The sequence below is a fragment of the Hypanus sabinus genome, chromosome 6 (assembly GCF_030144855.1).
Source record: "Hypanus sabinus isolate sHypSab1 chromosome 6, sHypSab1.hap1, whole genome shotgun sequence".
In the NCBI taxonomy this organism is placed as follows: Eukaryota; Metazoa; Chordata; class Chondrichthyes; order Myliobatiformes; family Dasyatidae; genus Hypanus; species Hypanus sabinus.
This window is the reverse complement of record NC_082711.1, coordinates 26,067,697-26,082,318: the sequence shown is the minus strand read 5'-3', so window position 1 is coordinate 26,082,318 and position 14,622 is coordinate 26,067,697. Positions and strand designations below refer to the sequence as shown.

At 38.7% G+C, this 14,622-nt stretch overlaps 1 protein-coding gene across 2 annotated transcripts in view; it reads right to left on the bottom strand.

Moving 5' to 3' along the window:
• rbm33a (RNA binding motif protein 33a) overlaps nucleotides 1-14,622 on the bottom strand; it is a 171,698-nt gene that overhangs the window by 34,511 nt on the left and 122,565 nt on the right. For both annotated transcript variants that reach the window (XM_059971859.1, XM_059971860.1), the window contains one exon: nucleotides 10,608-11,234. In XM_059971859.1, the coding sequence (XP_059827842.1) occupies nucleotides 10,608-11,234 (627 nt within the window). The remainder of the gene's footprint in view (nucleotides 1-10,607; nucleotides 11,235-14,622) is intronic.

Below are 14,622 nucleotides of genomic sequence, written 5' to 3'. Positions count from 1 at the left end.
GTGCCAAGATTCAGTGCCATCCGACAACAAGGTAATGTTTACAGGTTAAACCAGCTGTGTACCTGTTGACTTAAGCACTATTATGATGATAGTTGGGCCAGTTGAGATCAATTAATTTCTGCTCAGTGGAACAGCACTATTTAGAGTGTATTGAAAGGGAGGCAGAGAAACAACAGTGTGGGCCTATAGCTCATGTAGCATACTCAAGAGGATTTGGAGAGCGAGGCACTTTTGGTTAGAAAGGTCTGTGGGATCTCTCTTCATGGCCCTTTGGCAGAACAGTGAGATAGATATTGGTGTAGTCATAGATCACTGAAGAATCTTCCCCCACCCCTTTTTTTTTTAAAAACAGTTCAAATACTTTGTAGGAACAGACATTGAATTGCATTTTAAAAGGGCTTTTCTTTATTAAAAGTATGGCAGTGGAGTTTAGTCCCATGTATTACAAAGCTGGCAAGCTGACGAAGGGTCTCAGCCCGAAATGTCAACTGTTCTTCTTCCTACCGATGCTGCCTGGCCTGCTGCGTTCCACCAGCATTTTGTGTATGTTGCTATCTCAGTGAATGGCCTGGTGCTGGTGGAGTGCTGTAGAACAGACACAAAGGTGTACATGAAAGTGTCACAATTATACACAGTCATATGGCACTCTCGCTGTGATCAGTCAGGGCACTGAATACAAAAGGTGGGACATTTTACAGCTGTCCAAGATGTTAGCCGGATGGCACTTGGAGTATTGTGTACAGCTCTGGCCGCCATTCTTCAAAAAGGATGTGATTAAGCTTGAGAGGATGCAGAAAGATTCCCAAGGATGTTGCCAAGAATGGAGTACTTTAGTTATAAGGAGAGACTGAATAGGTTGGTACTGTTTACCCTGGAGCAAAGACAGCTGAGAGGTGACCTCAAGAGGCTATTAATATCAAGAGGGGCATAGGTAAGGTGGATAGTCAAATTCTTTTAGCCTAGGGCAAGGGAATCTAAAACAAGAGGGCAGAGATTTAAGGTGAAAGAGGCTAGATTGGGGGGGGGGGGCAACTTTTCTACAAAGAAGGTGGAAGGTATATAGAAAAAAATTGCCAGAGATCGCAATAGAGGCAGGCAGAACCACAATATCTTAAAGTATCAGGCCAGGAACATGAATATGAAAGATCTGGAGAGATTTGGGACCAACACAGGTAAACGTAGATGAGCATCTTGGTCATAGGCCTAAGGGCTTGTTTCTATGCTATGTAATTCTATGAATCCATGTATTTAGGGAACTAGACATCAGGTTAAAGAGCAGGACCTATCTGCTGTACTCTCTGAATTACTGACAGTGCCTTGTGCTTGTGAGTATAAAATCCACAGCTACATCAGAAGAATATGTGGCCAAAGAAATGTGTTGGAGAGAAAGAGATTTAGACATCTCGATCACTGGGGCAGTTTCTGGGAAAGGTAGAACCCGTCAGCTGGATGGGGTGCACCTGAACATCCTACATCCTTGTGCAAAGCTAAAAACAGAAAATACTGGAAAAATTCAACAAGTGCAACAGCATCTAAAAGAGGAGGAACAGTTAAAAGATTTTTCATCAAAACTAAATTCAAGCATTTTCTGTTTTTACTTCAACATTTCCTGTATCTACCTTTCTAAAGGTTTTCATTCTTAAGAGAAGGCTGTTTGGGAGGGTTTTAACTAATTAAGCAGGGGAATGGGACATGCAACAGGTGAACCATGAGGGAGAGGTACAATTAAATGTTACAGGAAAACTAAGTCAGTCATGTAGGTTCAACATACAAAGAGGTGATAAGCACATGGGAGGAATGTGCCCAACCTCACTTTATAGGTAATGTTCTATAATGCAAACATCTAGGAGAATGTCTTCTGTGCTGTGGATAGAGACAGTTTTAGAGGAACTCAGGTTAGAAGAGAACCAGCCAGATCACACTGGAGCTACCATAACTTACTTGGAGGTGACTAACACAAGATAACAAGAATTTCAGCTGCAGATGACCCATAAAGGTGGAAAAGGTCAATGCTACACAGAACAATTGTGCAGGCTGTCTTTGAAATGAAGACGACAGGGGATCAAAGGGTCAAATAGGATGTGGAAATTGCTGCCAGATGGGTTTGCCCTGAGAAAATAACCCAGGGAAGAACAGGAAACCAGTGCCAAGGCTTTGGAGTTAATGGTGCAGAGCTCTGACATTAGCTTCAAAATGATTTGCAAGACTTTTAACAAAAAACTGACTTCAGTATCATAAGCAAGAACTTTTGCATAGTTGCATGTAACCTGAAGGGTATAAGAATTGTTTTCAGCTTTTTAAAAATGATCACCTGCAGTTATTTAAACAGACTCTTATCTAGAACAATGATCTGCTTATGCATAGCTCCAATAAACAATAATATTTCCTCTGTCAGTAATATTACCTGTACATTTCAGAAGCCATGATTCTTTTTCTCAGTGCATAATTTCAACTTGTTTAAAGTCAAAACGTGCGCACTTTAAAACTTTCAAGCATGTTGGGGTCATCCATTGTGTTCAATGCTCCTAGTACAGCCTTCTTTATATCAATTCATGCCTGACACAGATTGTGGGGCTGCTTTGTCAAACACCTTCACTTTGTCTGCCATAAAAGGCAGGATCTCTCAGTCACTACCCATTTCAATTCAACTTCCATTCCCATTCTGTCGTGTCCTGTTCATGGCCTTCCTTACTGCAATGATGAGGCCACACTGACGTTGGAGGAGCAACACCTCCTATTCCATCTGGGTAGCCTCCAGGCTGAACACTAATTACTCTAACTTTTAATTTCTCCCACCTTCTCTCATTCTCCATTTCCCATTCTGGTTCCCCTCAGCTCTGCTCTTCTCACCTGCCCGTCAGCTCCCCTTCTTGTTTTCTTTCTTCCATCACCCACTGTCCTCTCCTATTAAATTCCTCTTCTTCAGCCTCTTATCTCTTTCACCTATCCTCGTCCAGTCTCTTACTTCATCCCACCTGCCCCACCGCACCTGTCACCTTGTACTCATTGCCCTCCCCCCACCTTCTTATTCAGGCTTTTACCCCTTCTTGTCCAGTCTGATGAAGTGTCTCAGCCTGACAGGTCGACTCATTATTCCCCTCCATGAATGATGCCTGATTTTCTGAGTTCCTCCAGCATTTTGAGGGTGTTGCTCAAGATTTACACTCTCTGCAGAATCTCTTGTGTTCACATTTCATAATCTGATGCTTAAATAAGTAGTCCACAAAAAATCCAAAAAGCTAGCTTTCTGCTCATTATCAGCCGGTATTCATTTTCAATGTATATCTTTGACTTCTATAGAAACATTGTCGCATAAGTACGCTTTAATGTCCTGCCTCACAAGTCGAACACAATGAGCACTCACCTAAGTACTACTAAAATATAGATTTCAGCCTCTACTTCCTACTCAGACAAAAGAGTTCCAGGTTCCACAGCTGATAAAATGATTTTGATTTTCCTCAGCTTCCCTCTAATCCTATTAATGCCTAAAATTCACCATCCATCTTATATTTCTTCTGAACTACCCATCCACCTTTGTGTTTTCTGGATGTTATAGGAAGGAACATGGCGATAAAGGAGATGCCCGAAGTAGAAGATCAGCCATGGCCTCAATAAATTACAGGACACACACTAAAATGGTCTCCACCTACTGTTCTATCAATGTTATTTTTGGTCCTTGACAACTTTTGGTTACATACATTTACTTTGTATTCTCTTGACATTAACGAAGGTAGAGTGGATGTGGAGAGGATGCTTCCTATTGTGGAAAGAGTCAAGGACCAGAGGGCAGAGCTTCAGAATACAAGGACATCCCTTTAGCAGAGGTGAGAAGGTATTTCTTTAGCCAAAGGGTGGTGAAGCTCTGATATTCACTTTCACATATGGCTATGGAGGCAAAGTCATTGGGTATAATTAAAGTGGAGGTTGATAGGTTCTTGATTAGTGAGTGTGTCAAAGGTTATGGGGAAAAGCCAAGAGGCATAGGGTTGGGAGGGATGGTAAACTGGACAAGAGTGAATGTCAGAGTAGATTCAATGGGCCAAATGGACCTATTTCTTATGGGAGACATGATTCTGCCCCTCTAAGATATTAATTCATTCTTTCAGATTAAATTCCGTTTGGTACTTTTCTGTTCATCTGACCAGCCTGATTTCTTCCTGTGGAACAGCTCTTTCTTCATTGTCAGCCAAACCTTACGTCAGCCAAACCTCTTAATTGCAGGCCTTACTTTTAAGTCTAAATGTTCTTTTTCATTTTCTTACTTGGCTAAAAAATCTGGAGATTTATGAGCAAATGATAAAAAGTAAGTACAGTAAATGCTTTACTATCTAGCATTCAGAGTGTATGAGGGTGTTAGTAAGTCAAATATGCCAGCTGGTCCAGACTTCAACTTATTTTCATAATACCAATAATATTACAGATCATAGAATAAGAGAAACAAAAGGGGTGCTCTACAGTACTCAAATTCATTTATCATGTGGCAGTGCTGTAGTACTAATCCACTATATACAGTATGTAAAATTATATAGTACCTTTAAGTGTTTAACTTCACTGCTGCACTGTATACTATCAGTTAACGTTTTTACACTGCACTAATGCTCTTCTATGCTAGGAATCTACAATATTAATTGCGAGCTGTAATGAAGATACAGAGTTTGAAGATTTTGTAAATGCTGCCATAGCCATTAGCAGCAAATTTCGTGTGCCTTTTCTTCAGACAGGCTTCCCAATTTGTTTTTGCAGCACAGGTGATTTTGGGCTGCTTTTGCCTTTCTTAGAATCTTTGCCTGGTTTGCTCGGGATTAATAACATATTGGATGATTTGGTCAGTTAACATTGACTTCAGCATCAACATCTATATTCATCCATTCTTCAATTTATTTATTTATTAAGTTCTGTGGTGAGTTTGAGGATTCAAGAGTTTTGAAGACATTATTATGGATTTCACTAATTAGTTTTTCTTCATCATCTTTGTAATCTTTAATTTTTTTTTCATCAGAAAAACATAATGTACTGTAGTAAGAATGTCCTCTAGGCTCTGCTCAAAGTTCAACTGTTCAGAGAACTCCAAGCATATACTACATTATATACTGCATCTTTGATGGTGACCTTGGATTGAAATCCTTAACCACCACCCATTTTGTTCACTGGCAAGTGCTTTCAAACCTTCATGCATAGCAGTTCATTTTCCCCTTGGAGAATTTTTTGATCCACTTGCTGTATGAGGGATGTCACAAGGGTAGGCAGGAAAGCTATGTAAACATTCTCAGGCACTAACCATAGCTCTGAAGATTGGAATTGACAATATGTTCCTTGCTGTCCTGTTTGTCCTATTTTCCTCAAAGGTTGCTTGAATGTTGGTTAAAATGAAAAATGTGTGATGCTCTTGAAACCTCTGAACTTGTATTTTCTAGCTTGTCCATGCCTGTACAGTAATATGATCCTTTTGTTTAAAGGTGGATGCAGTTTTCTCCTTTGCACCCACTGTAAGTCAACAATACCAAGTCAGGCAGCATCTTCAGAAATGAATAAACAGCCAACCTTTCTGGCTGAGATGTTTAAGCAGTTTATTAATTTCCATAGATGCTGACTGACCTGGTATTTTTCCTCCAGCATTGTGTGCTGTGTTGCTCTGGATTTCTAGCATCTGCAGAATCTCTTGTGAATACCATACAACAAACAGTCTTGTTGGTACTGCAGATTCGTTTGATATGAATAAGATGGTGGAAAAGACCAGGTCTACCTACCACTTTCTAAAAAGTCACTATATATTTCTGAGAGTTTTTTTCTGCAAAGTATTATGCCTTCGTTAAACTTCCAAAAATTATGGAGTTATATCATTTCTGTGTACTCACAGAAATCTTAAGCCTTTTCAATAAACATGGGTCCAGACATGGGAAGACCTCCCAAGGATCCCAACAACTAGTCTAAATGGGATAGATTTAGTCTTTGAAGAGTTTAGTGAACATCAAGTGCTTCATTTACCATCAATGAAGCCACAAAGTTAGTGACTGGGCCTTTAGAACTTTTACTGTTAACCTGTCCAGAACGTCTTCTTCCAGTTATTACTTTCAGCTTTTTCCAATTATTATTTTCAACTCCTCAGTGATTGTAAGCACTTGTGCCATATATCTTGCCAGTGTAGCCATTTTCCAGATGGGTGATACAAGCCAGATAAAAGCACAAAATTCATAAGGGATAGAAGTAGAAGGGAATACATGGAAGCTAGAAACAGAAATTTTCCTGGATAATGAAGGAAGATTTTTTTAAATTGGATTAAGTATTTTGTGTTTAACAGTGCTTTGCAGTTAATTAGAAACCAGAGAGTAAAACTTCTGCTGTACTGGGATCACTCAATAAATAAGTGTGAAGAGAACAAACAAGTGTGAAAAAAACAAACAAGTTGATGGGAGCATGGCCTTCTAAAAACTGACATAGTTGGATAGAAGATGAATTTTACACCCCTCTAAAACTTGCTGTCCAATCTCCTTAGGCTTCCCACCCACAATGACTCCTGGGTAATCCTTTCATTAAATTATACAAGAGGACTTAAAAAGGAACAAAGTCAAGAAAACCAAACACACATAAATACATTAAAAACCCAGAAAGGTTAGCAAAGTTGTTGTGAACATTGCTATATGTGCGTAAGTATCTTAAAATAAGCAAGAGATGTTAGTATTCAAGATATTAACAAGAAGCGCTAATAACTGAGGTGTGTAGTGTAAATGAAAGGGCAAAAGGAAAAAGGCCCAATTCTGACAGAACTGAAAAGCAGAAGAGTACAGATTCCCAATCTGAAATAAAACAGTAAATGTGAGAAATGCTCTGGTCAGTCAGTTTGGATACAAATGAGTTAATATTTCAGATTGATGTCCTTTCCTCATTTTTTTTCTCAAGTGCTATTTTCACATGAAAAATGCCCCTGGCCAAGCACCTAATTACCTTACCCCACCCAAAACTGCTGAGTGCACATTCCATCAATTAAAACATGAAAATTTCTAATTAATATATCTCAAGCAGCAACCTGCCAAAGGTATTGCGTACATCTCAACCACACATAATTACATCTTTATTTTTCCTTCCTCTTCATGAAATGCTGTTTTGCCCAACATGAATGCCGCATAGCCTACTGAGCATTTTTTGTCTTTCCTTTCTCAGATATAAATTGCTTTTATATAGCACCTCTGAAGTGCAAAAATGCCCCAGAGTCCCAAAAGTGTATGCAAAAATATATCCCTCTGCAAAGGGTGGTCAAAAATGTAATCAGAGATAATATATGTTGAGAATATTAAGTAGAAAAACAGATGGATGGAGCAATTTAGGTAGAGTCAGAGATGCAGCACAGAAATAGACCCTTCAGCCCAATGTGACTATCAACTGCTTGTTTACATTATTTTGCATTAATCCAGATTCTTATCAACTTCCCGTACAGCCTACCACACACTTAACTAGGAGCAATTTATAGTGGTAAATTAATCAACCTATGTGGGAGAATGTGCAAACTTGATACAACGGCACCAAAAGTCAGCAATGAATTGAGGTCTCTAGTGTTAAGAGGCAACAGATCTATTGTTTAGAAAGGGAATTCCCGAATTATAACTAAGGTTAACTTGAAGCTGAGCTATCAGTAAAGAAAATGGAGATAGGCACAGAAGAATACAGATTAAAGAAAGGAAGGCATTGCAGAAATTGACCGAGAGCAAATAGAGATCACAACCAAAAAGGAGCAATAAATAACAAACACAAAGTCCAGGCAGTAATAATACTGTACAATTACATTCCAAAGAGGCTTCAGGGAATAATGACAGGCTAAGTGTAGAGGGCAAATAGAATATCATGTAGAAGAATGTGTGGGCATCCAATTTGGGAGAAAATATGGAACAGAAGAGTATTACTTATAAAATGGTAGCAGACTGAAAGGTGTTGGTGTTAAGATAAACATGGGTGCCCTTAGACACTAATCAATGTAAGTCATGTGCTTTTTCAGGCCTGATTGCTTAAAGTGCAATGATGTGTCTGCATTTGCTTCATCACTCAATCCTACTCTCTTAATCTAACTGCTTGTATTGTGCTCCAAATGTTCGCAATTTTAAAAGACTGACCACTGATTGTATCACTTACTTTAAACATTTTTACATAACCAAATCTTTAGACCTGGTGAATACACAGCATTTCAGCAGAATAAATACAATAAATAGAGATCAATATCTTCACATTTTAAAAAAGCTTATTATTCAATTATATCAACATATAATATGGAAAAGACAGCTTAGTATCATAAAAAGCTGCTCAAGGCTCCTAGAATTAGACTGTTTGCAATATTGAGCCATGACATGAACAATGGTGCAAGATTAAATGCTGGAATCTTAGAAGAAACCAAGAGAAACTGTTTTGCAGAGTTGAATGGCTATGGATATCAGTTCTAGTGTTGGAGGTTGACTCTGAGGTTGTTAACCTTTGACTCTGAGGTTAACAACAATGAAGTTTACATGGAATAGATGACTGAAGAAAAATATGTTAAAAGGTCAAACAGCATCTGCAGAGACAGAAACAGGATTAACTCTTTCTCTTCCTACAGGTGTTCCTGAACAGTATTCCAAGCATTCTGATTTTATTTGTCATTTCCAGCAACTGTGGTTTTGAGTTTCTGATGGATTAGAAAATTCAAACTTTAGGACAACATGATAGTGTAATAGTTCCACAGCGCTTTACAATACCAGCTAACTAGGTTCAATTTCTGCCACTGCCTATAAAGAGTTTCTACCTTCTCCCCATGACCATGTGGGTTTTCTCTGGGTGCTCCAGTTTCCTCCCAGAGTCCAAAGACGTGCCAGTTGATAGGTAATTGGCTCTTGTAAACTGTCCTGTGATCAGGCTAGGATTAAATTGGGGGAATGTGCAGTGCAGCTCAAAGGGCTGTACCTCAATAAATAAAATAAATAATTAAATAGAACTGGGTGAGTAATTGTGGTTAGGGACAGCTTGTATTGAAAATAAAAAGGCATTCACAATATGGGAAAAAGAGGTTTGTAAATTTTTTGCAATTATGAAGTTTAAAAGAACATTCTCCAGTTGACAAAATTTACTTAATTTTTAACTATCAAAAAGTTACATCTTCATAGCTGTCTTCAGTATTCTTTTTAAAAATATTTTATCTATGATTTAAATTTAGCAAATACACACTCTCCAAACATGAATTGCACATTACTGCCACAACACCATTATATTTTTATTAAATTCTATCAGTTTTGTCTCAGAAAAATCCTTTCCAAAAGACCTTCAAAATCTAACTGATTAAATCTTATTCCTATTCTAAAACCCAAGCAAGTGGTGATAACACCGACCACATTCAGCAGAGTGCAAATTGATTAATCCCCTTCTATAGAAATGCACCTCTCTTGATTACACCTATCAAATGTTAAGTACTATTATTCTGGAGTGACAACACATGACAAATTCCCCATCCATTTGCTGCAGTCTTTGTGGTCCTGCTAGCCTGTACTAACGCTGATGAAAAATTAATTTCCCTTATCTACAACTAAGCCCTGAAATCCAAATCCTGCAAACTGGCAACTCTTTCTGTACAGGTATTATGAAAACCTCTAAAGATTAATTGCACGTCAGGTGACATTAAATTAATTTCTGTATTCCTGACAGACATTTGATACTCTGTACTGAGAGAAAAGATAACATTGTCAGAGTACACAGAACGACAGCAGTGCAGCTTCCTGGGCAGCATCGGGAAGATTCCCTTTATAAAAAGGCGACACTGCACTGTCAAAGGTACTGCCACCAATTCAGCTGCCGGCAGACTTTCCAAGACAAGAATCTATTAGCAGTGACACAATGCTTTTATTACCACTTGCAAATAAAAAAAAATTCAGATTTATGTTCAAATCCCATTGGCATTTATGGGAAAATAAGCAGATTTAACACTCTTCTTTCATTCTAAGCCGCAAAGACCTGAATTATTTGAAGTACCATTAACATCAGTCAAAAGTTTAATTAGTACACATGGGCTTTACCTATAGGAGACTGTACTTTGGTGCACCTACTGCTATAGCTTTTTTTTTAACACATCTTCAAGCAATACTGCCTGGCAAAAAAAAGTCAAATTTAAGGCAAATTACCACTGAGTCAAAATCTTGATATTTTTAAGAGTGCATTTCTATCACGGACTCATCTTAAGTAAAGACATAGTTAAGAAATGAAACCAGGTGAGACACTGGGCTTTCAATTTTCTCAAATTACAGTGTAAATCTTGGAACCACAAAGGGTTATTAATTAATACCAAGCACTAAAATCTAATATAAAACTGTATGACTAGTTACATTCAGTAAGACTTAAAATATTTGCCAATGTAAAAGTTTGAGTCTTCCAAAATCAATGTTAGTAATATATTATCTACAATTCAAAAAGAATTCAGAAATAACACAAAAGGTAGACATCTGTAATAAAGATTAACTACTGTCTGAGTCATTAAGGTGCTTCTTTCCTTAAGATTTCCCAATGACATTCCTGGCTGCTGATTTAGAAATTGCTTTTCAGAATTTTTTTTTCCAAAATTAGCATCAATCCATATTTTTACAAAGAAAGTTGGGTCTTACCATTGTCGGTAGCTTGAGTACCCTTACTTTGGGATTATTGTGAGGGCCATCCCCTCCTCCACTGTTCATTCTTTGCATTACTGTCCGTTTAAAACCAGGTTTTAATTCTTGGGACTTGAGTGCAGGAATAACCATCTTGCCAGATTGCACGTTGGGTCCTGATGCACCAGCAGGCTTAGACTGGGCCAGTCTGGAAAACTGCTGATTTAAAGGTGCAGGTCTGATCTGTTTGATTTGGTTGCCGTTTTTTCTCATTTCTGTCTGAACTTGCAGAATATTTCCAGACTGTTGAGTTCTATTAGCTTGGTGCTGTACTCCTGTAAACTGTTTCTTTGTGTACAGTCTATTCTTTATATTTGGCTGTGCTTGATTTACAGCCTGTAGTGCAGCTGGGTTAAAATTCTGGGGAGCCTGCTGTGTATTTACTAGCTGCTGTTGCGACTGTTGTTGGGCTGCAAGTGGCTGCTGCTGCTGTTGCTGTGCAAGTCTTTCAAGAAGTTCTTTTTTACGAGCACCAGCTTGCTGCTGCCGCCGAAGTTCCTTCTGTCTCAGTATTTCTTCTCTAAGTCTTTTCTGTTCCTCAATTTTCAAGCGATACACCCTTGTTTCCTCATCTTCATCTACAGACTGGCAGAGAAACAAAAGTTGATAATAAAATTAATAAAACAAAATGTCAGCTTTGAAGATGAATTTAAACACTTCAACAAAAGAACCAATGCCAAAGGGGAATCTTTCTAAGACAAATCTGCACAAAAATTTGATAACAAAAAATGGCAGCCTACAAGTCAGTCTCCAAAAAATTATGGGAAGCTGGAGGAAGGTATGGAGGTCAATCCATCTTCTTTCTTTTAACCTAGAACTAACTTCAAAGGTAGAAACTGCAGTCAGTGAAGCGGTTTCTTCATGTGAAATGTGGGAGATCAGAGACATATCGGGTCCTGACTACCACTCTTGTAAAAGTTGTATCCAACCGTACTCCTCTCAGACCGCGTGGATCAGCTGGAATCAGAATCAGAATCATGTTTAATATCACCGGTATATGTCGTGAAGTTTGTTGATTAGTGACAGCAGTACATTGAAAAAGATGGTAATATAGAAAAATAAGTAATAAATCAATTACAGGATGTATATATACAGTGGCATGCAAAAGTTTGGGCACCCGAAGAGATTTGAGTTCTCAGATAACTTTTACCAACGTCTCAGATATTAATTAGCTTGTTAGGGCTATGACTTGTTCACAATCATCATTAGGAAAGGCCAGGTGATGCAAATTTCAAAACTTTATAAAGATCCTGACTCTTCAAACCTTGTCCCAACAATCAGCAGCCATGGGCTCCTCTAAGCAGCTGCCTAGCACTCTGAAAATTAAAATAAATGATGCCCACAAAGCAGGAGAAGGTTATAAGAAGATAGCTAAGCGTTTTCAGGTAGCCGTTTCCTCAGTTCATAATGTAGTTAAGAAATGGCAGTTAACAGGAAAGGTGGAGGTCAAGTTGAGGTCTGGAAGACCAAGAAAACTTTCCCAGAGAACTGCTTGTAGAATTGCAAGAAAGGCAAATCAAAACCCTCACTTGACTGCAAAAGACCTTCAGGAAGATTTAGCAGATTCTGGAGTGGTGGTGCACTGTTCTACTATGCAGCGACACCTGCACAAATATAACCTTTGTGGAAGAGTCATCAGAAGAAAATCTTGCCTGTGTCCTCACCACAAAATTCAGTGTCAGAAGTTTGTAAAGGAATATCTAAACAAGCCTGACGCATTTTGGAAACAAGTCCTGTGGACTGATGAAATTAAAATAGAACTTTTTGGCCGCAATGAGAAAAGGTATGTTTGGAGTAAAAAAGGGTGCAGAATTTCATGAAAAGAACACCTCTCCAACTGTTAAGCAAGGGGGTGGATCAATCATGCTTTGTGCTTGTGTTGCAGCCAGTGGCACGGGGAACATTTCACTCGTAGAAGGAAGAATGAATTCAATTAAATACTAGCACATTCTGGAAGCAAACATCACACCATCTGTAAAAAAGCTGAAGATGAAAAGAGGATGGCTTCTACAACAGGATAATGATCCTAAACACACCTCAAAATCCACAATGGACTATCTCAGGAGGCGCAAGCTGAAGGTTTTGCAATGGCCCTCACAGTCCCTGACCTAAACATCATCGAAAATCTGTGGACAGACCTCAAAAGAGCAGTGCATGCAAGACTGCCCAAGAATCTCATAGAACTAGAAGCCTTTTGCAAGGAAGAATGGGTGAAAATCCCTCAAACAAGAATTGAAAGACTCGTAGCTGGCTACAGAAAATGGGGTGTTACTAAGAACTGACCGTGCAGGGTGCCCAAACTTTTGCTCCAGGCCCTTTTTCTTTTTTGTTATTTTGAAACTGTATTTTGAAAAGTTTGTTATTTAGTGGCAACAGTACATTGAACAACATGGTAATATGGAAAAATAAGTAATAAATCAATTACAGGATGTATATATACAGTGGCATGCAAAAGTTTGGGCATCCCAGTCAAAATTTCTGTTACTGTGAATAGTGAAGTGAGTAGAAGATGAACTGATATCCAAAAGTCATGAAGTTAGAGATGACACATTCTTATCAATATTTTAAGCAAGATTCCTGTATTATTTTTGTTTTGTACAATCTTAGACAGAAAAAAAAAAGAAAGAATCATCATGGAAAAGTTTGGGCACCCCAAGAGATTTGAGTTCTCAGATAATTTTTATCAATGTCTCAGACCTTAATTAGCTTGTTAGGGCTATGACTTGTTCAAACTTTTGCTTCAGGCCCTTTTTCTTTTTTGTTATTTTGAAACTGTAAAAGATGGAAATAAAAAAGTAATCTTGCTTAAAATATTAAAGAAATGTCTCATCTTTAACTTTATGCCTTTTGGAAATCAGGTCATCTTTTACTCACTTAGCTATTCACAGTAACAGAAATTTTGACCGGGGTGCCCAAACCTTTGTATGCTACTGTATGTATATTAGATAGTTAAATTAAAAACAGTGCAAAAACAGAAATAATAAAAGTGAGGTAGTGTTCATAGGTTCAACACCCATTTAGGAATCAGATTGCAGAGGGGAAGAAGCTGTTCCTGAATCTGATTGTATGCCTTCAAGCTTCTGACCTCCTTCTTGGTGGCAACATTGGGAGAGGGCACATTCTGGGTGATGGTGGTCCTTAATGATGTCACAGCCTTTCTGAAACATTGCTCTTTGAAGATGCCTTGGATACTATGGAGGCCAGTACCCAAGATGGAGTTGACTAATTTTACAACTTTTCTGTAGCTTATCTGATCCTGTATAGTGGACCTTCCCCACCTCCCCACACCAGACAGTGATGCAGTTGGTCAGAATGCTCTCCACAGTACCTCTATAGAAGTTTTCAAGTGTCTCAGGTGACAAACCAAATCTCTTCAAACTCCTAATGAAATATAGTTGCTATCTTGCCTCCTTTATAGCTGCATCAATAATGTTAGGACCAGGTTAGATCCTCAGAGATCTTGACACCCAAGTCTTTGAAATTACTCACTCTCTCCACTTCTGATCCCTCAGTAAGGATTGGTTTGTGTTCCCTCCCTCTACCCTTTCTGAAGTCAATTAGCTCTTTAGTCTTACTGGCATTGAGTGCAAGGTTGTTGCTGCAACACCACTCAAATATATTTTGCTCCTGTACGCCCTCTTGTCTCCAAGTAGGAAGGGTTCTTGATAGCAGTTTTGAGGTAGTGATCATGTTACAATGTTCAACCAGATAGATGTGTGAACACAAGGAGGGGAAGACAGGCCGACCTCCACTGGCTGTTCCTCACTCTAACAAGTATGTCAGTTTGGATACTGTTGGGGAAATGGCCTCTCTGGGGAAAGCAACAATATCAGGCAGAATAGTATTACATGGCTGGCTCTGTTGTACAGCAGGACTGGCCAACACCCAGGCAAGTGGTAGTGCCAGGGTACAAATGACGGGTTCAAGTTAATCCCTTTAACAAGAGCACACTTAAGCAGGGACCGAGGAGGAC